Consider the following 21276-nt stretch of genomic DNA (forward strand, 5'->3'; position numbering starts at 1 on the left):
TCACTGAACAGATAAATGAGAGACACATTTTCTTAATTTCTTCCACTGAGCATACCAACACTCAACCGGAAGTCCATCCCTGTGAATCAGCACAAGAGGGCTAAAAGTTGCATAACCCAGGACCAGAATTTCTTGGATACTCACCATCAAGGAATTGTATTGTAAAGAGAGACTTAAAAGTAGAGAAAAAGCACAGTCAGTCCAGTAGAAGAAAACAAAACAGAGCATCAGAAGGAGGACACTCTGGGCAGCTCTCAGCTCAGGGGGAGTTCTGTAGAGAAGCTTGGCTTTCTGAAGGTAGAGGACATGCTGGTGGTGCTTGTGGAGAAGAGATACCATGTAGCCACTGGCCCCTCCCATGGCTCCCTGAAACACTGCATCTCTCAGGACCATGAGAGGGAGAACAATCCACTTTGTTTTCTGACTTTCTAGCATAAAATAACAATAGTTGTCTTCACTCTTAAGCTGTGATATATTCAGGTTTATACTTGTGATGGAGTGGATTAGGTTCACACTTATTAAAGAATTGAGTATCCAAAAGAAAAAAAAGAATGGAAGGATGTGCCATGAAGACTTTGGTCTGAGCCTCCTCCACCCAGATGCTCTGGGACTGATGATGATGGCCTGGACCACAGTGAGGAGACTGCTGGTGCAGATGGAGAGGCCACGGGCCACCCTCTCCAGGTAAACAATGATCTTACAGCCTATGTCATCTAGGAAGTTTCTCAAACCAAAAGCTGCTATTGTCTTTGGCAATCCTTTAGCAAGAAGGATTATGATGTTTGTAAAAGCCAAGTGGATGAGAATAAGGTGTATGGGTTTCTTCTCAGGGCCTCCCCACCAACTGAACATATAATTCACAGAAACAGAAATGTTCCCCAGAGTGCCAACCATAGTCATTAAGAGAAAAATTATTTCCTTAATAAACTTCAAAACCATTTCTTCCTTTCCTAAGTAGAAAACTTTGTGTCCAGGATGCAAAGGCTCTTTCAGGAAAGCATCAGTAATGCTAGACATGGATCTGAAAAACACATTTTGTACAATAGCGCTTTCTAGTGTGCATAAGGCAGCAATGGACACAGGTACAGTTGCAGATTAGATCCTGGAAATGCCCCAGTTTTCCCACGTGGACTCTGACATATTGTGTGTGCTCTGACAGGTGAGTCTGGTAACTGCTATTCAAAATCTAAAGTTTTAAAGGAGATTTTTATTTTTGAGCTGTGCACTAGCAAAATTGACTTGTTCAAGTGATTGTGTGTGTGTGTGTGTGTGTGTGTGTGTGTGTGTGTGTGTGACTGCCTGCCTGTCTGCCTGTCTGTCTCTGTGTGTGCATGGATTATCCTAGTTAACACTCTGAATAGCTGAATTGAACTCCAAGTTTATCTAACCAACATTTCTTCCTCTGTTTCTCATTCTATTTCATCATATTTCCCCATCAGACTCCCAAAGCCTGAGGCTCATGCTGAATCTGTGTGCCTTCCCCACATCACCTCACAGACACTGGAATCCCTGCTGGGTCAACACCTGTAACATATCTCAGATTTAGTACCTCACCCTCCACAGTCTCCTCCTTTGTTGATATTCCTTTCTTGTCCGCATCTTGACTAATGTAACAATTTCTAGATTTGCATTTGGCTTCGAAGTTTTATAACTTCTATTTCTACACCTTAATATTTTAAAAGTTCCTATATTGATCACTCTATGACTTCACTCCATAAAAATGTTCGCTAGTTACTTTTTGAGGTAGTCCTCAGTGTCAACTCAAATTGTGTAATCTTTTCAGATAGGACTTGACAGTTAAATCTGAGTCATAGAAAGATATGCTGAAAAATTCATGTACCCACCAGGTTGCAGGTAAGGACGGTGTCTTGCAGAACCCTGTAGTGCTTCCTAGGAGAGGGGGTAGCAGACAGCTGTGACCCCAGTTCATGACTTCAGAATGTTTGAAACTCCAGTGAGTGACCTTAGGGCATTTAGGGAGCATGGATCAGCTGTCCACCAGGGGATAAGGAGGAGGTGAATGGGAGAAGGGGATTAATGAAGTATTATGTGCTGCTATGAAATGAGTGAAGTTTTTGAGTTACAACTCCTCAGTATTTTCTATATACAGTACCATAGGTTGGGGCATACTGTGTGAGCAGGGATCCCCATCTCAAAGTTAATGGTATCATTTTCCTCTGTGGGGCCTTGTGAGCAGCAGTTTGTCAGTTTGCTTTGTAGCTGCTTCTGATTCTTCTCCAACCTGTTTATCAGGTAGGCTTTGTTCTGCATTGGTCTGAGCTGATTCCAGAACCTTAGATTTTGGCAGGATGTTATTCTTCACATTCAGGAGATCCGTTCTCATTTCTCAGGGATTTATGGTAAGCTTTGGGCACCTTCTAGAATGAGAGAAAACTGGGTATTTCATGGGTCTGTGTGTTCTGAGTACTTGGAACGCCTCTGTTCCCTTATTCCTGTGAAACTTACAGGATTGTTTTAACTGTTTATGTCTTGATGGTATCACCTGTGACCTGCATGAACCGAGCCATGTTCCCAGATTTGGGTCTCTGTTGCCTCATGACTCTAGAAATGTCAGTTATTGCCTTTCAACTGCTCCCCTGAAGGATGGGTAGTTATTGCCCTATTATTGGGGTGTCCTAGAAATCGCAATATCATCCCAGATATCTGCACATAATGAATATGCTCCAGAGAGTAATAACAAGCACATCAGCATTAACAATTTAGAATAAAAATGCAATGTTTACTCAGAGGCTGGAATCTATAAAAAATCCCTTCAATAATTTGTATTAAATCCTGATGGAAATATTAATATTTTCTGTTTGTTTAATATTTGATTTCCTGGGAATTACTACTTTTTTGGTCTTCTCTTTCCTCCCACCCAAAAGTTTCAATTATATTTCAGAGCAGATTCTGATCTTCTAATTAGTGATTCCCTTTACTGAAGTGGACTGTAAGAGGAGGGAGGGGCAATTCATCTTCCACATTATACTGGGAAATACTACAGGAAATTAATTTAAAAGACAAGATGGACTTGTGCTTAGAAATATGGATGATCCCATGTCTGGAAATGAACCCCAAGAAGGTGACAGGTTATATCCGTCCATCCTGGTTTTCTAAAAACAAGGAAACAAAAGCGAAACAGACTATTTCTCTTTGCTGTTTAGTACTGGGATAAAATTTAGATGAGCTATTCAGGATATGCTAATTCACAGCCTGTTTCCTTGATAGCAGGAATTCTCAAGCTGGTAATGAAGACTGTTACACTTAGTGGTTTATATTTCTCCACACCTGACAGGCATACAAAAACTGCAGCTGATATAAGTATGTATATTATTATGTGATAGACTGGAGAGACTAAGGATGGATACTGAAGGAAAACCTTCAAATTAGGAGTTATGACATAATTGTAAAAGAAAACATGTACCAGTATTTAAAATTGGAAATGCACCAAAAATGAGAAGCACCAACATTACAAACACTAGTGATGCTGTTGGAGTCACAATGCTGGCAAACGTGGAGGGTGAAACAAGAAATTCTGTTTTTGTTTTGTCTTGTTATTTTTGAGATACAGTCTCCCAATGTGAACCAGACTAGCCTTGAACAACAATCACCTTGTCTCCGTCTCTCTAGTGCTGACATTACAGGAGTGTATCCTGATTGTCTCCAGGATTTGAGAGACATCTGAAAATCTTCTATGTACTATTGATTCCTTTAAAGAAAAACAGAAGACAAAAAACAAAGAAGCAACCTTATGCAAAGACCCAACCAGAGTTCTGTCATAATTCCATAGCCTGGGGATGGAGATCAATGCCTCAGCATTTCTGGTCCATTTCTGTGTCTCTTTTGATCTTTCTGGAGTCAGGGACCAGCCTCCTCAGGGTCAGAAGGAAAGCAGAGGTCCTGAGGATCACAGAGCCTCTCAACTGCTCCCTGGTTTAGTCAAAGGGAGAGACTTCTGCTTTAGTGAAACTCTCCCTGGCACAGCTGAGGGGATCGAAGATCTTACCTCCATGAACTCACCTGGACCTCTGTGGTGCAGACAGTCTCTGGAGCAGCTCTGGGGGTGACATTTGCCAGGTCCTATTTGTACTGTCAGGATTTGTGGGGCTCTTGGCTGCCACCAGGTAGTGCGGCCTTCAAGTTTCATGTTGTCAGTGTCGGGGGGAAGGAAGGCCTCTGCAGGGCCCCAGTCCCTGAAGTACAGCTTCCCCTCTCTCCACAATTACCACATCTGTTTTGCTCGTAAGTTTTTCAAGCTTAATTAGGGTTTAATGAATTTGTGAGGAAGGATGTGAGATGAAAAAACGAACAACTAACTGAGTTTCTTTGTACCGAGCTCCCTGAATCTCCAGACTGTTTTTCACCTTCCCAAAGAGACAAGCTATGATCTGGCAGGAGACCGGCTTCTGACACATAGACTAAGTCACTGGCTTCTCTTTCTTAAATCCCTGCTTAAACAGAATTAGAATAAATGATGCCCAGTGCTGGAGATTCGTGTGCAAGTCCCAAACAAAGAGTAGAACAAGTTTAGAGCTCTGTTCTACCTGTGCCCATTGTTGGTGACGGTCTTTATCTTAACTGATTCTTTAATTCCTGCACATTAAATATCATATGAGACTTGAAATGAATGTCTTCTTAGCCTTATTCCAAAAGTGATATTTACTTATTATATAATGTCAATGAAATTTATAAAACATATATGTGCCCAAGAAAGGACCTTCCATATATATGTCATTCTAGTTCCAAGGAGGCCCTACCCATCCCAGATGAAAAAGGATGTAAATAAATATACAGGACTAAGATTAGAGGTGATGACATCATCATTTTATTCTTTAAGAGAAAGCATCATTGGGTTGACATAGGAGATGTGTTCAAGGTCATGACTCTTACTCTGTGCCCTGCATGATGGTGTCTCCATACATATAGGGGCTGCTGACATTCTAGAAGCTAAAAATGCTTCTTCTGTAAATAAAATGACAGCTTTTGAGGAAACAAGAATTTGTATCCTCTTTGTTGAATGTGGAATCTAGGAACAGGGAAGCTAAGTTGTACATTACATATGTCATGGTGGATGGAAATTGAAAAATAAGGGTTGTTGGCCAAAGGGCCCCATGGAGTCCTTAAAACAATCCAGGCTATTGCCAAGACTACAGGCTGCTCCCACAAATTGACATCAAGGCTCCATTGCTTAACACTTCACCCACACTACTCACTGAGCTTGGAGATGTCAAGTCGATGCCTACATAGAGGCTTCACTCCGTGTTCCAGCATCTTGGGTACAGGAAGGTACTCTGCATGCTCTCAGAAGGAAAACATAAACACCAACCCAGCCACAACGCCTTATCTGCAATGGTGCACTGCCTGCCAGATACGCTAGGACAATGGTGGCACAAAGATTGTGGAGTAACCCACTCCTCAAGATGAAATCCACACCTGACACTGCTTGGCTAAGCAGGAACCTGAGAAGCAACAGCCAGGGACCAAGAGTAAAACCAAATAATACTGGTCTAAAAAAGGGGGAAATGTATTGATAAAATGACTCCTAAATATTATGCAGCACTCATAGATGAGAGTCTTGTTGTGCTATCAGCAGAGAAGCTTCCTCCTGCCGCAGATGGGATCAAACACAGAGACCCACAGTCTGACAGTACCCAGAGAGTGAGAGACCTTGGAACACACAGCCCCAAATGGGATGTCTCCATCAAATCCCTTAATCCCTCCCCTCAGAGCTCAGCGAACCCCACAGAAAAGGATGTGTAAAGAGCATTAGAGCCAGAAGAGATGAAAGACACCAAGAAAATAAGGCCCTCCAGATCAACATGAGCAAAGCTCCTGAGAACTCAGAGAGACTTGAGCAGCATGAGCAGGGCCTGCACAGGTCTGCACGAGATCCTCCGTGTGCTTCTAGTTTTTATTAGATTTTGGGTTTTTTTTGCAGGTAGTTGATGTGTGTGTGTGTACTTTTATTTGGTTACAGTTTGGTGTTTCATTTTCTTTTGGGATATATATATATATTTTACTTTGTTTTCTTGTTTTGAGAAGATTTTGTTATTGTTTTGGGTTTTTGTTTGTGTTTGAGAAAGAGCTTGAAGTTTGGTGAGGTAGGGAGGCAGGGAAGATGTGGAAGATCTTGGAGGTGAGAAGAATATAATAAAAATATATTTTATTTAAAAATATTTTAAATGGCAAAAAATATAATAATAATAATAATAATAATAATAATAATAAAGAAATTTAAAAATAATATCTCTGGTCCAAAAGGAATACTTCCCTCTGTTGTCTTTGTGATTATTTTTTAAAAACTTCTAAATAACTTCTTTGTCTTTGAAACATAAAGAAAAATAAAACAATATAAAGCTTGTGGTGCTCTGACTAGTTTATTTAATAAAGAACAAGAAAATCTCAGAAAGCTAGCTTTCATGTGGCTTCCATCTAGAATTCCATAGAGAAAACTGGCCACCACAGGCAGAGGGCATGCTGGGAGTCACTGGTAACCTCCACTGCTTGAAAACTTCCCACATGAAGACACTGTGCTCTTGAATCTTTTTGTTCAAGAGAACCTGCTCCTGCATAGGGATTTTGAGTTTGAACTGGCACATTTTTCTGTCTATCACCCACCTTTCCCTGGGCTCATCCCAGATGACTAGGCGTAGGAAGTGCTGAAACAGAATTGCTAGTACCTGATGTTAGGTTGCTCTAAAAAGCATCTTCCACTCAGGGCCTCTCACAGGCCTTGCTAATACCATCTCAGAACTATGTAGTCCTTCTGTTGGCTCTCCTTCCCTCTTACATTTACACTCTCTGAAGGCTCTCCTTTATCACTCTGCTCACACCCAACCTGGATCGTGCACAGTCTTATTCAGCATTAGCACATTTCTCTAATGCTTTCCTCTAATATACCTTCTCCTACCAATCATGGCCAGCTACAGCTCCAAGAGGTGCCTTTTAGACTGTGCCCTAATCTGCCATGCTTTTACTGAAAATTCTTCAATGGCTTCCTATTATTATTCTCATACTCAAACCTACACACAGTGTCTATTACTTGAATTTTTGTAGCATAGCCCTGATCCACATCTCATCATCTGCATGCCTTCCTTCTGTCAAAAGGTAAAAATGTTCTTCACAGATGTCCACATGCAAAGTACTACACTTCCGTTAATTTTTTGTTTTCCTTAAGGGATAATATGCTTGGTCACAATTCTATATAAAGCAAGAAGTGTTTTCCATAGATACAGCTTCAAAAGAAATCAAATGTTTTCAGGGTCCAAATGCACAAGGACACTTTCAATGAAAGAACCCTTGGATATAGTCCAAATAAATGATAGGTTTGTGTGCAAAACAATACTACATATTTTTATTCTTATTTTATTGTTAAATTGTTTTTATTTTCAAATTAAAATATGATCACAAAATCTCCCCCATCCCTTTTCTTCCTCCAATCATCTTCCAGTTACCCAATCCCTTGCTTTCTCTCAAATCTATGGCCCCTGGGCCCTTTTTCTTTAATTCTTGTGTGTATGTACATGTGTGAGTATATATGTGTGTTCCTAATTATAGATACAAGATGCTCAGATTATGTTATTTGTATGTATATAATTTCCATGCTGACAACATGGTTTTGGAAATATTAAATATTAAAATAGTCTGAGAGATATTCTGGGTATACCGTTGCATGCCTTTAATCTCATAACAGGGAGAGGCAGAGGCAGGCAAATCTCCGTGAGTTTAAGTCCAGTCTGGTCTATATAGTGTGTTCCAGGATAACCAGAGTAATATCTTGAAAACCAGACCTTATCTTGAAAAAATAAAAAACAAAATCAAAGTAAATTAAATTTTAACAATATATAAATAAAGATGCTCTGAAGAATAGTTCCCTTTGAGATTAAAGCTGAGCTTCCTGTTCCTTCAAACTATGACAGGTTAGGTATCCTTTCCTCTAATATGTCTATTTAGTTATTAGCAAAATAAAATAAACCCACTGCACTAATGGATGTAAAGGAAGGTGGCAAAGGAAAGAATCTGTCCAGCTTTATCCACTCCTGAGCAGGTCTTAGGTTGCCTAGGACAGATTTTATATAAAATAATACAATCTGTTTTTAAAAGCATGGATTAACTTAATGATCTGATATGTGTGTACATCAGGGCACCGCTAAATCACAGCAGCAGCTGAGACCCGGTGCTCACTAGGTCCCCGAGCCTGTGAGCCTCACCAGTGGAGTAGTCTCACCACAGCGGTCTCTCACTGGGCTATAACTGGCAGTTAGTCTGCAAGGCGGGCGCCTCAGTAGTCCCACTCTGACCCCAGAAGCCTGGAAGTTTCCTGGAGAGCCGCTGGCTCTGCTCTTGGCAAAGGAATCAGCCCCAGCAACAGCAACAGAGGACATCAATTCAGAGGCCAGAGGGAAGGCCAGGCAAGCACAAGTTGGGAAGATCTTTTTTAATGTGGGCAGTTACCTTTAGGGACTACCCACAACCGGGGCGGGGCTTCCCACATCCATCAGTATAATCAGAACAATTCTAGGTGAGGTTCCCGAAACAGGGGATTCTAATTTGTGTCAAGTTGACATAGGAAGTATTCATACTAGTGGTCTTTAATCTGGATTATCGAAACATTAAGAACCTAGTTTATCTTAGAAAAGAGCAGTATTTCAGAGACCCATTGCCTGGCCTACCTCTTGTTATACTCCGAACAGTTTCAACTCTTGGACCCATAAAGGAGTTCAGGCAGCCTTGGTTCCCCTCCAGGCACAATACTGAGCTACACAGAGAGAGTTCAAGTCCACTCCCTGCAAGAACTGTTTGGGTCTTTCTATTTATCCTGGGCAGGAACTGCAGTGAGCTGATGCACAGCTTTGGTGAAGGGCCCTTCACAGCCCTGGATCCCTTCAGGAGTCACACCCACACTGCTCAGAGGAGACAGGAGCCTCCCTGGGACAACTGCAGTGCAGTGTCTTGAGGACTGAGATGTCTGCATTTCCTGGGCCCGAGACTGTGCAGTTCTCTAGGCCCCCTGGTGTCTTGCCAATTGCCAAGGCTGTGCCAACTGGCTCCCACCACACAGATCCAAGATCACCACTGCAGTTCCATTGTCTGCAGCTCAACAGGATGCACTTTGCAGCATCAGGAAGATAGAGTCTGGGATTCCAGGGAGGAGAGGCGGGGAGACCTATGAACACTGGGATGTTCAGCACAGGCCATGGGGAGTGATTGGAAGTGAGGTGGAGACTCCAGTGTAAACAAGGTCAGCAAAGGATTTACACGTCAGTGTGCCAGGGAGGCCCTGGCCTTGAGTGCGGTCTCCAGACATGGGATGGCATCATGTGAGAGGGCCTGTCAGCCAGAGACTCTTGTGGTGGTACCTTGAGGTCTTCCTGGTTGTAATTGTTCCACAGCATCCACACTAGCTGCTCATATTCAGGAATTTCGCCACATCAAACAACTGTTGATCATTTTTGCTGGGCTGTGGTGACCAGACTTGACTCATTGTCACTTTCCCTCTCGCTCACCTCAGAGACGGACAGGTCAGCCACCCTCTCTCACTCTCCTGCTCTGGCTTGGGGAAAATTGAAATCCTGATGTCTGAGTGAAGCATTGTCTCTAGTGCTTTCCCAGTGCTAATGAGAGGCTACAGGTCACATGACAGGGATGGGGGTGGGGATGGGAGGATGGGAAGAATCCACTTTCCACCTGCCTAGGAACCCTGAAGTAGTCTTATGATGGCGATGAAACACGAATTGCTAAATGGTCTTATAATAAAATATCCGGAGCCAGGTATTGGGGTAAATGCTGAAAGATCAGAGGAAACACAAGAACAATCCACTGCCCTGTCTTACCTCCAGGACTCCTCAGCTGAAAAACCTCCAGCCCAAAAGGGCTCTAGTTCCTGTCTTCTCGAGTCTTATGTACCTCTCTCTGCCCAGTCATATCACTTCCTTATTAGTGCTGGGATTAAAGGCCTGTGTGCTTCCCAAGCAAAGGCATCAGATCTCAAGTGCTGGAATTAAAGACGTGTCTTTAATTAATTAAATTAAATCCCAAAGTACTGAGATTAAAGGTGTGTGCCACCACTGCCTAGCTCTATTTCTCTCCTAGACTGAGTCAATCTCGTGTAGTCCAGGATGACTTTGAATTCATAGATCCAGACATATCTCTGCCTCCAGGTGCTAGGATTAAAGGTGTGTGTCCTCACTGCCTGGCATCTATGTTTAATCTAGCAGGGTGTTTAGTTCTTTGATCTTCAGGCAAATTTTATTAAGGTACACAATCTATCACCACAATGCACAGTGCTGGACTTCTTAAGAAAAAGAAATCTATTACTATAATATTTAATTTAATGTTGTCATATATTATAATATTAAGGTAAATGGAAGTTTGGTAGGCAACAATATAATCCCATCATATGAGATACTGAGACAGTTGAAGATTAGTCTGAGCTATATACTGACTGCCAGGTCAGCCTGTGCTACACAGCAAACATTATGTCCCACAGCTCTCAAATTCACCATGGCAAAGCAGCTTACAATGAACATACATTTGGCTCATAGGAATAGATGTAGAATGTAATTTCTACACTTCTCAGTGAGCATACATGACATTAGAACACCGATGTTTCTGTTGATCAGAACATAGGGGCCGACACTAGCATAACCAAGTTCTAAAAATGTTTTACTATTTAGTGAAGTGGAATCGTGTGTCACTGTGAAACCTGTGTAGAAGGAAAGAAAGAATGAAATAGAAGAAAAGGAAGCAGTTCTAGAATGAGAACACTCCAGGTAGCTCTGATTTCTGGAGGGGAATTATTTCCAAGCCTGGAGCTGTGAAGGTACAGGACACGCTTGTGATGCTTCTAAGACAGAAAGCCACGGAGCCCCTGCTCCAGCCCATCAGACTCTGAAAGGTGACATCACGAAGAGTCATGAGAGAGAGGAAAAGCCACTTGATTATATTTCTGGATGGCAGCATATAGCAATGGCCAATGTATGTTCCGGGTGTAGACATGTTCAAGCCACCACCTGCTTTGATGTAGCAGAACAAGTTGGAGCTTATGAGAACATTACCAATTCAAAAGAGGAGGAGAAAGAGAAGAACTTGCCATGAGGTCTGTGGCTTGAGCTTTTAGGAAAGGGTGGCCTTGGGGCTGATGGTGAGAGCCTGGACCAGGCTGTGGAGACAGGTGGTGCAGATGGAGAGGCCCCGTGCCATCCTTGATAGATAAAACACTGGCTATGTCTCTGATCCCTGTGGTACAAACAATGATCATATTGAAAAATGACAAGTGGGTGAGAATAAGGTTTACAGGCTTTTCTCAGTCTCAAAGACAAAAGTACACAATTATCTCACAAATATTAGAACAGCCTTTACGCCCAAGGTAGTTTTTAACCTAGGTGGACACTAACATTTAGCAAAGAGTCATCATTATTTGAGAAATCCACAACAAGGGCTGTTGCACACATTTCTTGGGAAAGTTTCAACTCCTGTCCAGGGAAGGAGAGTGGTCTCAGTGGCCCTGCTAGGCACTGTTTAGTAGTCCTTCAGAGACTGTTGAGGTTTTTCCATTTCTTGCAAGGAGCTGATGGACAGCTCTGGTGAGCAGCCCTTTACCAGGCTGAGTCCCATCAGGCGGTACACCAGGAGCACTGAGGGGCTACCAGGAGCAGACATGTCTCCCTGTCCAGAAAGTCTGAATTTTTAAACCATTTTAAATGGAAACATTTGTTATCCCTTGTCAGAGTAAAACTTGGCTCTCTGCAATTCCCTGTTCCAGAGACAGCTGCATCTTTTCATGTAGTGCCAGCCTCATTCCTGACACCATGGTGAATGTCGGTGTGAACAGAGGCTGGTGCCGAGTATGATGTGGAGTCTACTGATGTCTTCGCCACCATGGAGAAGGCTGACGCCCACTTGAAGTGTGGAGCCAAGAGGGTCATCATCACCACCCCTTCTGCTGATGCCCCCATGTTTGTGATGGGTGTGAACCATGAGAAGTACGATGATTCACTCAAGATTGTCAACAATGCTTCCTGCACCATCCACTGCTTAGCCCCCCTGGCCAAGGTCATCCATGACAACTTTAACATTGGGGAAGGACTCATGACCACAGTCCATGTCATCACTGCCACCCAGAAGACTGTGGATGGCCCCCAATGGGGAGCTGGGTTGGGATGGCTGTGGAGCTGCAGAGAACATCATCCCTGCATCCACTGGTGCTGCCAAGGCTGTGGGCAAGGTCACCGCAGAGCTGAACGGGAAGCTCACGGGCATGGCCTTCCATGTTCCTTCCCACAATGTGTCCACTGTGGATCTGACATGCCCCTAGAGAAAGGGGCCAAGTATGATGACATCAAGAAGGAGGTGAAGCAGACATCGGAGGGTCCACTAGAGGGCATCCAGGCCTAAACTGAGGACCAAGTATTCTCCTGTGACTTAAACAGTGACCCCACTCTTCCACCTTTGATGCTGTGCCTGGCATTGTTCTCAGTGACAACTTTGTGAAACTCATTTCCTGGTACAACAATGAATTCAACTACAGCAACAGGGTGGTAGACCTCAAGGCCTACATGATCTCCAAGGAGTAAGAAGCCCACCTCAGCAAGGACAGAGCAAGAGAGAGACACTGGGCCGCTGAGCAGTCCCTGTTCCATCTCTGCCCTGACACTGAGCATCCCCCTCACAGTTTCCATCCCAGAATGCCAGAATAGCTGGAGGGACTTGGGGAGCCCTGCTCTCTTGAATACCATCAATAAAGTTAACTGCATGCCTTCCCCAAAAAAGAGTAAAACTTGAGCATGCAAAAAAAAATGAAATAAATTTCTACTTTCCGGGATTTGCATGCTCTCCTGCATTTCCTGATGAAGTTTGCAACAGGCTAAATTGTAGTGGAATTGATAAATGGTCTTATTCAATAAAAACCCAGAGCCAGATTCAGGGGTTAAAATCTGAGAGCTCAGTGGAACAGGAAATGCCACAAGCCAACCTCACCTCACTGACCCGTCAGCTTCCAAAGAGACCTGCTTCCTGTCTACCAACACCTATATGCCTTTCTGTTCTGCCATCTCATTTGTTCTCTGCGTCTAGCTACATCACATCCTCTTCCTGCCCAGCTCTGTCACTTCCTGTCTGTCTGTACAGACCTCCAGACCTTTATGGTTAACTAGTGTTGAAATTTAGGTGTGTGCTACCACACCTGGCTCTGTTCCCAGTGTGGCCTTGAACTCACAGAGGTCCCAACAGATCCCTGCCTCCCGAATGATAGGATTAAAGGCATGTGCTACCATGGCCTGACTTCCATGTTTAATATAGTGGCTGGGTTTTTCTCTGATCCTCAGATAAACTTTATTGGGTTGCGCAAACAAAGTATCACCACACTAAATAAACTACATGATCGCCATGTTGGGATGGTGGGAGCGTGAGAATCCCTGCCAGCTCCCTGAAGCCTGAGCCAGTCTTCAACTTTCTAGGACAAGTTGATTGTAAAACAAAACAAAGCAAAATATAATCTATTATCTCAACAATTTATTGTTGTGATGCATGAGAAGGGAAGAGCAAAACCATCCCAGCGTCTGTAGCTTTAGTTGGTAAAGAGTTAGGTGTGAAAAGGAATTTCTTATTTCTCAGGGGACACGGCAGTGCTTAGCAACACGGACGTCCCTGATGATCAGGATGAAAGGGCTGAGAACGGCATAACTAAGAACTAAAAATGCTTTGATGTTGAGTATTGTGGAATCGTGTGTCACTGTGGAGCCTGTGTAGAAGGAGAAAATGAAATCTGCCCAGTAAAAGAAAAGGAAACAGGCCATGAGAGTGAGAACTCTAAGGGCAGCTCTGATGTCTGGCCTGGAATCATTTGCAAACCTGGAACTGTGAAGGTACAGGACACGTACGTGATGTTTATACAGATGGAGAGCCATAGACCCACTGCTCCAGCCCATGAGACTCTGGAAAACGACATCACGAAGAGCCATGAGAGAGAGGAAAAGCCACCTCACTTTGTGTGTGGATGGCAGCATGCAGCAATACCCGGTATACATCCCGACTTCAGACCTGTTTGTGCTGCTGGCTGCTGTGATATAGTGAAGCAAGTTGGAGCTTATCAGGGAATTAAAGATCCAAAAGAGGAGGAGAAAGGAAAGAACTTGCCATGCAGTCTGTGGTTTGAGCTTTCTGCAAAGGATTGTCCTGGGACTGATGGTGACAGCCTGGACCACACTGAGGAGACAGGTGGTGCAGATGGAGAGGCCACGGGCAACCCTTTCTAGGTAAGTTATAGTTTTACAACCAATGTCACCTAGGAAGTTTCTGAAATAAAAAAATGTGGCTATGTCTTTGACCCCTATGCAATGAATAATGATTATGTTCACAAAAGCCAAGTGAATGAGCATAACATCTACATTTTTTCTCTGAGGACCCATGAAAGTATACATATGTCTCACAAATAAGATGATGTTCCCTAAAACTCCAAGTCCAGTAAGTGAAATGAAAATTAGTCTCTGGATGAGGTCTCTCCAGATCATCTTCATAATATTTCCAGCACTAGGAAAAACCCTTTTGAGAAGCACAAGGAAGTAAACATGATATGGTTCAGGCCTGTGGGTGTTCTGTTTTCTTTAGTGAAGAGAACAGTGCATTATGTAAATGCAGAGTCCTTTGTTACAGATACCTGAGTTCGTTCTTGCCCCTCCTGTTCTTGTTTCTAGGGATACAGCAATGATGCTGATGGTGATTGAACATAAACACCATGCTGATGCACTCACTGCTTTACAGAAGACAGTTCTTTATACCCTCCATCTCTAAACTTTTTTCCACGAGGACACCCAAACAAAGGACAACATCACTCAATTTCTGAGACATGATATGGAGCATCAACTTAGATGCCTCTCTTCCCAGATCCTCTTTGCCATCCTGTACACACTCGTCCCTCAAGTGTTGAATTAATAGAAAACTGGAGATACTCCAAATAACTGTAATACTTACCCAAATGGGGATGCTTTTCAGGGAAAGTCAGGTGGCTTTTCTCTGTCTCCAACTTTGAACTGACCTTGGCAACAAATAACACATAGATTAATTAGGTAGAGCAGCAGCAGCCCATTCCCTCACCTTCAGTGGGATAGGGTGATTAAATATTGTTCCTTATCACTTCGTGAGTGGGATGTATTAAAGGAAACCACACCCCTACTTATGTGCCTTTATTGACCAAGCCCTAAGAATGCATCCCAAGAAAGTATCTCCCAAGAAAGCATCATATATCAGCTTTCAGCTTGGGCATTTTCCTTTGGACTTCCAACAAAGGCACAGTCTAACATTTTGATTTTCAAGGTTCATCAAATCAGTGATTTTATCAGTCAATAATGCTATACCCTATAAATGACAAGCAGCCTACAACCCCATACTATTGTGAAGTTTTACATGTAACATCCATTCTTCTGTTTTTGCATTCTGCTTAAATTGAAGTGAGGATTAAAACACAAATGAATTCATGTTGCTTCCACTTTTACAAATCATAGTTTTACGTGGGAAATCTAAGTCTACTTTCTTCCACTCTTTAGTATTCTCTGCTGTTCACAAAGTTTATCTCCAGATTGCTTTCAGATTCTTCCAAGCACATGTAACACAGGCACTGACCCTGTTCCAAGGGGACATGTGATGCCCTCTTTGTGACCTGACTCCAGCCACCATCCTTCCTAGCTAAGTGCTGCCCACAGGTCACAAATGTGTCTCCTACCGTTTCCCTGAAGCCTCCGAGTGTGCTGTCCGTTAGCCTGCTTATGACATCCGCTGTGCTGACAACACCTGAGAGATGCTTTAGGACATCAGAACCTCGTATAAACCTGTCATGGAATGCTCAGAAAATGGCTTCTGAGTAAATTATTAACTGAATGTTATGGTTGTAATATTCTATGTAAACCACAGAGATGAACTGAAAGCAAAGATATTCTGGTTGTGCTCTTAAAGTGCTGGGGAATCCACATTCAGGAATGATTACTGTATTCCTTGCATGCACAGGGGTGGTAAATTTTCAAGTTCCCATAGGTCCAATGACTATCATGGACTACCTTTAAAGGCATCATCAATGTGGCTAAGTTTTAGTTGCATTATCTCTGAAATGATCTTTTTATGACTGTGTGTTTTAAAGGTGTACCTCTTATTTCTTTGAGATACCAATAATGTATACTGAAGTGAGGAATCTGTCACTGTTTCCTGAATAGTGTCACTCCTGCACTGAAAAAAAAATTATCTATTTAAATATATTCAACTGCTGGAGAGACATTTTTATGTAGATTTCCATTAATTTCTTTTTCAGTTTAGTTATTTTATGTGTATGAATAGATGGCTGGGTGCTCTTGTGTCCCTGAACCTACAAAGGTCAGGATAAGGCATCAGGTCCCCTGAAACTGGAGTTGCGTATGGTTGCTAGCTTTGGTGCAGGTGCTGGGAATCTCAAGAGTATCAAATACTCTCAACCACTGAGCCTATTCTTCAAACATGCATGGACAATTTAACACGCCTTCACAAACTCCTTACCTCTGCCATGCTTGAACTGATTAATCCAGTCTGTGTGCGTCCAGATAAATGAGGGATTTTACTGCAATGATGTGGTGGAGGCTTACACATATTCTAGAAGCTGAGGAATTCCAAAACTTTAGAAATAGAAAGTTCAGGATTCATAAGAACTTGCATTGTGACCACCCACTGTGGATTAAAATTCTGCCTTTCCCATTTCATATATTCATCATGTTAAGAATATTATTTGGCTTCTTTAAAAAGCATTTTTCACATGTAAATTGTGTTTTGTGCAATACAGGTGTATTTTAGGGAGTCAGTGAACTGACATGTGTAGTGCCTAGGGAAGAGCCCAGCATGCTTTAAAGAACCATTTTCTAAAAGCAGTTATTAGTGTTAGTATTTTGCCTCATGTCTGCTTGATCCACAATTCTCATATTCTATGGTTTACATTGGATCTAGGGAAGAGAAATTCACAAGAAATGAAATCAGGGTAAAGAAGGAAAGAGTGCTCCATCTGCAAAAGACTGTAGTCACTAGAGGTTACACAGCTCAGATCGAAGCTCCCAGTCCTTGGAGGGAAAAACACACAAAGATCGTGCAGAAGCTGTGGGAACCGGAGCTTCCTCCTCCAGGCTGCAATGCAGGTCTCCCTGTCTCCTGCTCTGCCTGTCCTGTGTAATGAGCAGCTCTGGCCCAGTGGCCGCACACACTGTCCACACGGCTGATGCAGCCATCCTGGATTGCAGGTAGGGAATGATAGACCATCTTCTCCCTGAATCCTGCCTCTTCCCTCTCCCAGAGTGACAGGGAGCCCACATCCTTGTCTCCTGCATGTCTGCCCTCCACAGATTTCTGTCCACACCAAAGGCAGCTCCACCCAACCATGATGTGCAGCACTCACCATGCAGTCTGTGCAGCAGCGCGGGGTGGGTGTCCTCACTGCACCAGCCAGGCCCTGTTTATCAACCTGAGACCTTAACTCAAGAGAGGTGTCAAGATGTCACCATCGGGAGTTTGGCTTCATCAGGGGAAAAGGCTCCTCCTGCACATCTCCATCCCTGAGGCCTGCTCTGCCTTCTCCCTGGTGCTCTGTCATTTCCTGAACCCAGGAACTTTCTGATTATAGTTATGGTCTCTGTGACTAAGGAGAAGGAGGGGTTGGGCTTTTGAACTTAATTCCAGTCTGTCCTCATGCCTCAGTTTACCTCCTTAACCAAGAACTGCTTCAGAAGAAATATCTGATACTCAAAGATGATCACACTCTGAATAATTTTCAAGCATATTTTTTATTAATAGCAAAAGATCATTTAGTACTACAGGCAGGGGCTACAGTCAGTGTCATGTTTAGGACAATCACTAGGAGACTGTGGGAGCCTCTGGGTTCTTAGTGCAGTTTTGAGTGTCTGCTGCATGCTTTACAGTCAGTCCTGAGTATTTTGGGTTTTTTTCTGTACTATTTTTTTCTTATTAAAGTTTTATACAAAATATTTTGATCATGTCATTCCATTCTCCCAACACCTCCCGCATCCTCCATACCTCCCTATGCAACTAACTCTGTGTTTGCTCTTTTGTGCTCTCTCCCACAAAAATAACAAAACAAAAGAAAACCTTAAATAAAGGAAATGAGAAGAATCAAAATAAAATAAAAAGCCCAAACAAAATGAAACAAAAGCGTACAAAACAAACTGTGGAGTTCATTGTGTTCATTTAGATAATGATTCCTAGGCATGGGCCCTGCTCTGGAGTGTGGTGAGTGTCACTCTGTGACATTTCAGTGGAGAAAACTGATTGTCCCTTTTCCCAGCAGGTATTAATTGCAAATAGTATTAAGGATGATACACAATTAAATATTGTTCTATCGTATTTTGAACCAAATTAGTCAGCATAACTTTTAAATGAATTATGAGCACACCTTAGGTATCAACAATGTTGACAGACTAACGCTGCCCATTCCTTCATATCTTTGATGTGAAAATCTGAGATGGAGCTGGAGAGCTGCCTATGAATAACAAGCAAAGGATTGCTTACTAGATATTTGGTTTTGAATTATTTTCAAAATAATATTAATAGGTTATATTAATTAACAATAAGATTGCAATGTTGAAGGTTTTTGCTGTTTGTCGGATAGGAACAGTTTGAAGTAAAGGCAGGAGGAACCCACAGCCAGGATCAGCCTGTGCAGACAGTCAACCTCCAGGCAGCCAGAGCTACAGGAAATGACTCTTTCTCACTCAAACTAGTACTGACACAAATAAACATGAACAATCATATCTGCAAGATGGAATCGAGACCTGAAATCCTTAAGTCAAGTGTGACTGTGAAAGTAATCAGGGCACAATTTCTAACTTGTTTGTTTTTTCTTCCCAAAGTATGTTTTGTTTTACATTAATTTATTTATTGGAGATCAAAATGTCTTTATCTGCAGACAATGACAGTTATACATAAATGGCCCAAAATATCCTGCCAGAAAACGTAAGTGACCCCCAAAACTCCTGCAGCTGGTAAACTCTTTCAGCAAAGTAGCTGGATATAAACTTAAGTCGGAAAACTCGGTAATCGCTCTAAATACAAATGACTAACAGACTGAGAAATAAATCAGAGAAAAAACACCTTTCACAATAGCCTCAAAAAACATAAAATACCTTTTGAAAAAAATTAATCACATAATTCTTTATTGATTCCTTGGGAATTTCATACCGTGTACCCCAATCCTGCTCACCTCCCAGTCCTTCCATAGCTGCCCCTCTCCCCCGCAGCATCTCCCCAGAAGGAAACTCCCTAAATTAATTAAAAACAAAAACAAACAAAAACTCTTTCCTCCATCCTTCCCACCTCTCCAACACCTCTTCATTCGTCATAGTGACACTGGGAGCTTCAGTGTGTCATGCAGTGTACCCTTTTGTCCAATCAACCCCACACAAACGTGCTCATTCCAGTGAGTCATTGGTCCGTCAAGACCTCTGGCCTCTGGCACACCATCATCACTGGACCCTCACTGAAACTCTTCTACCATATCCTGCTGTTGCCCAATGTCTGGAGATCCTGTGGCTATTGTTCTACAGTAGCAGTCCCTTCAAGTTCTCCAGCATGTCATAGATGGGGTAGATGTTAGGGTCTGCCAACTCAAGGCCCAGGTTGTGGGTCCTGGTTGGTAGCTGAGTAGTCAGTCCGGGCCACTGGGACTGGTCCCTCAGGTGAGGGGCAGAGCCAGCTCTCCTAGGCCCATGCCATTGGTGCCATCTCTCCCTAGTGCAGTGGTGGGGGGCAGCTCTCTGATAAAAGGTGGGACCAGCTCTCCTGCTGCTGTGTTCAGCAAAGAACAGGGTCAACTATCCCAAGGCCAGTGAAAGACAGGGCCAGCTGTGGAGCATTTACCCACCACCCCCACAGCTCCCCAGAGTTATCTTGAGTGCGAGCAGCAGAAAATATTAGATAAAAAGATTTATTGCAGAGAATATTGTGGAGATAAGCAGATAGAAAATAAAGGATAGCTTCAAGAGGGCCTGGAACCTTTTCCAACGGGCCCCTGACTGTCTCTGACCCAGGGTTTTTATAGAGACACCAAGGGGTGGAGCAAAAGACCTCCTCCCCCAGCACAGCTAAGTGCAGACCATCTCAGACACCTGCACTCAGGCCCGTGGTCCTGATCATCCTCTACGTGGACCTGTTGGGTAAAGCCACGAGGAACCCGAGAATGGGCTCCCACAGCCAGCTCAGCCCAGTCCTTGGATTTCAACACCACATTGTTCCTATGGCCACCTGGGGGTCATTGACCTCACCACAGACCCCAGCTGCTGCAGGATCATGGACACAGACATTGCCCTCAGTAGCAGCTCAGGCCCAGAGGTCACCGTGGCCCCAGTGGCAAGGTAGGTCACTCAGATCACCGTAGCCCTGGAGGCAGCATAGCCCTCAGAAACCTACATGGTCTCAGATGGCTGACCAGACCCCAGCTTCCCCTTGGTGCTCAGTGGCAACAGGAGCTATGGACATAAACTCAGACCCTGACCACTGCTGGGCACAGGTAGCATCTCAGGGCCATAAGATACCATGACCCCAGGTGGCAGAGCAGGCCATTCAGATAGGCATCACTCCAGTGGTAGACATCAATATGGCCACAGGTTGGACCTAAACCCCAGGGATCTTTGTGGCTTTTGTGGCAACATGGGCCATAAAGATCCACATAGACCCCAGCTGTGGTAGGACCACAGATCCAGACATTGCCTTAGCAGAAGACTAGGCCTGGAAGTCACCATGGTTCCTACAACAACGTGGCCTTTAGACACCATAGGCCCCAGTGCTACGCCCACAGCTGTGACACCTGTGTAGCTGTAGCAAAGCATGCCGCTGCACTGGGGCCCAGCAGCTGAAGGGTTGAGGTTAGAGCTTCCTGGAGCGAGGCCTCAAGCGGTTCCCCCACAATCAGCAGTCGTCATGCAGCCTGAGGATTCCAGGAGGCCCTGGAGGACAAGATGGCCTTGGCGACAGTCCTTGTTGGCACTAGTCATGCTTTTTCTCTGTATGTCTTTTCTGTGTCGGGGGGCATTGGTGGACAGCCCCTAGGTGGACCCCTGAGAGTGGAAATTACCTAGAGCTGCTCCCATATACGGGAGGCTATGATGAAGTTGGGAATAGATGGGTGAATCATGAAGGAAAGAAACAACTTTGGAGTGATTTGCCTTTTATGGAAAGGCTAGCCAGGACTAGAAAGCCTTGGTGCCTTTATAGTAAGGAAGAAAGACAGCAGATCATAGAAAATATGAAGCCAGCCCTAAG

At 43.5% G+C, this 21276-nt stretch overlaps 2 protein-coding genes and 2 pseudogenes across 2 annotated transcripts; 1 reads left to right on the plus strand and 3 right to left on the minus strand.

The window, feature by feature from the left end:
* Window positions 1-961, minus strand: LOC114700284 (vomeronasal type-1 receptor 4-like). The gene has a single exon (XM_028879871.2). The coding sequence runs from the start codon at window positions 937-939 to the stop codon at window positions 1-3; it is 939 nt and encodes a 312-aa protein (XP_028735704.2). The 5' UTR covers window positions 940-961.
* Window positions 962-5535: 4574 nt separating this feature from the next.
* Window positions 5536-12575, plus strand: LOC114702049 (annotated as a pseudogene).
* Window positions 10539-11661, minus strand: LOC114701964 (annotated as a pseudogene).
* A 1035-nt stretch (window positions 12576-13610) lies between the features above and the next one.
* On the minus strand, window positions 13611-14531 carry LOC114700475 (putative vomeronasal receptor-like protein 4). The gene has a single exon (XM_028880098.1). The coding sequence runs from the start codon at window positions 14514-14516 to the stop codon at window positions 13611-13613; it is 906 nt and encodes a 301-aa protein (XP_028735931.1). The 5' UTR covers window positions 14517-14531.
* Between the last annotated feature and the right edge of the window lie 6745 nt (window positions 14532-21276).

This window comes from Peromyscus leucopus, chromosome 5 (assembly GCF_004664715.2).
Source record: "Peromyscus leucopus breed LL Stock chromosome 5, UCI_PerLeu_2.1, whole genome shotgun sequence".
Taxonomy (NCBI): Eukaryota; Metazoa; Chordata; class Mammalia; order Rodentia; family Cricetidae; genus Peromyscus; species Peromyscus leucopus.

Bases quoted from the DNA above. Each gene is read 5' to 3' on its own strand.
- LOC114700284 (XM_028879871.2), bottom strand. From the start codon at position 939: ATGGTTTTGAAGTTTATTAAGGAAATAATTTTTCTCTTAATGACTATG.
- LOC114700475 (XM_028880098.1), bottom strand. From the start codon at position 14,516: ATGAAGATGATCTGGAGAGACCTCATCCAGAGACTAATTTTCATTTCA.